The sequence below is a fragment of the Dipteris shenzhenensis genome, chromosome 23 (genome assembly GCF_047967505.1).
Source record: "Dipteris shenzhenensis isolate YYH24624 ecotype China chromosome 23, Dip_SZ_1.0, whole genome shotgun sequence".
NCBI lineage: Eukaryota > Viridiplantae > Streptophyta > Polypodiopsida > Gleicheniales > Dipteridaceae > Dipteris > Dipteris shenzhenensis.
In genome coordinates, this window is record NC_141618.1 from 38,741,276 (window position 1) to 38,743,197 (window position 1,922).

At 46.9% G+C, this 1,922-nt stretch overlaps 1 protein-coding gene across 1 annotated transcript; it reads right to left on the reverse strand.

The window, feature by feature from the left end:
- Positions 1-211: 211 nt before the first annotated feature.
- On the reverse strand, positions 212-1,605 carry LOC147887354 (fe(II)/2-oxoglutarate-dependent dioxygenase 1-like). The gene is made up of 3 exons (XM_087394718.1): positions 1,072-1,605; positions 638-968; positions 212-534 (listed from the first exon to the last, which is right to left on the reverse strand). Exons 1-3 carry the CDS (start codon positions 1,536-1,538, stop codon positions 265-267), a joined length of 1,068 nt encoding a protein of 355 aa, XP_087250844.1. The 5' UTR covers positions 1,539-1,605; the 3' UTR covers positions 212-264.
- Between the last annotated feature and the right edge of the window lie 317 nt (positions 1,606-1,922).

Consider the following 1,922-nt stretch of genomic DNA (forward strand, 5'->3'; position numbering starts at 1 on the left):
AAGGAAGAAAGAAAATGTAGACATAGAATACACAACTCTTGATGAAATCATAGGAGATGAAATTCCAAAGGTTGCAAAAAATGAGAATGTGCAGTAGCAGCAACAGCATGCAGCAAGAACCTCAAATTACTCAAAAGGTCCCTGTTCAACTACTATGGACATCTTCACAAGGTTACGAATGATGAACTATTTTCTCATAAATATAGCTAGTTGTGAGATTTAAATCCTTCGAATGTCCAAAACGCATGGAGTGCACTAAAAATACTAAGGGTGGGGCAGAGAGGATGTATCTATCCCTGCAAAGACGTTGAGAGCATTGGGTCTTTCTTTGTTTAATGTGGTTCTGAAGCTCTTGAACACTCCGAAGTGGAAAGGCTTGAATCGAGAGGGGTGCTCGGCGTCCACCAGCGGCTCCAAGGGCTTGATGATCGTGTCTGCTGCAGGCTGATAGAAGAATCCCAACGACAGCCTTGCCTTGCTTGAGTTCACCACCGTTCGATGCTCAACAGATTGATACTCGCCATTTGACCATGCCTGCATTCAGCGCCACAACCTGCTCCGTCATCCATGCATTTCAATTTAACAATTGAAGAATTAATTATTGTGGATTCGCCCATTGTAAATTGAGCCTGCTAACCTTCAAGGCGTCACCCAAATTTACCACCAAAGCATCCGCTCTCGGCTTCACTGCTGCCCACTCGCCACTCTTTGTGCGTACCTGGAGCCCGCCAACTTCGTCTTGGTACAGCAGTGTAAGGGCATTGGGATCCGTGTGTGGGGTATGACCTATTGGCTGCGATGGACGTTCATGCGATCCTGGAGTAGAATGGTTATAACGAAATCCTGATGAGTCATTCTTGATATATTGGGTTACAGCACTCGGTTCCACGCCAAGTGCTTCCATTAGGATCTCCAGAATCGTTTGTCCAAGTTGATTCATGGAACTTAAATATTTCTCGAAGCATGTGCTGCAGTCCAAGCAGTGATAATACCGACACGCAAATACGTCATACCCTGAGCCAAGTGAGCTACAAAGCGGCAGGCCAGTGAGGTCACAAATCCTCAAAATACCTGATTTCATTGCCTCCCTCCGGCCAGATTATGCGGATTAATGCGGAATGATAACGCTCCAGCGCCACCGATACATTAAGAGCCTCAAGCCACCACGGCTGCAATGGTGAGGGGTGGAATTTCCTTTCATATCCAGTAGCCTTCTCTTTCGTGCTGGAGGGCAGTTGAAAGAAGCTACGGCCAATCGATTCCATTCTTTTCATGATCTCGGGCGCGACGCCGTGGTTCACTAAATGGAAAAACCCGAACTCTTTACAGACGGTGCGCAGCCACTTGGCGAGCTGATACCTTTCCTCCGGAGTTTTGCAAGCACGAAGAAGGGCGAGGTCGAAGACAGGAGGGTGGGATTGAGGCAGGGAAGCATCGTGGGCGAAGGGAGGGCAAGGGGATTCAGCTGGAAGGAGGAACGGAGGGGACAAGGTTCGGGTAGAGGTAATGAGGGGGGAGGGAGGTGGTGACTGCGCCATAGCTGGAGGTGGAGGAGGTGCAGATGAATGGAGGAGATTGTTGATGAAACATATCTTCTACGTCTTCGCATGTTGCACCCATCTTTCTAGTTGAACACGGCTCTCATCACCAGAAAGAAAAACTTCAGTGTCACCTTTAAATGGTGGTGACCTCTCCTCCAACAGTTTACCACACCTTTATGCATGGCAGGAAAATAAGGATGCCTTTTTTGCTTAGAAAAAGTGCACACACCTTGGAATAGCATATTTAGGATTTTCCACACTTTGTGCATGACATAACAATCCAAGCGTGACACTTTTTTGCTTAGAAAAAGTGCACACACCTTGGAATAGCATATTTAGGATTTTCCACACTTTGTGCATGACATAACAATAGTTCTCAAG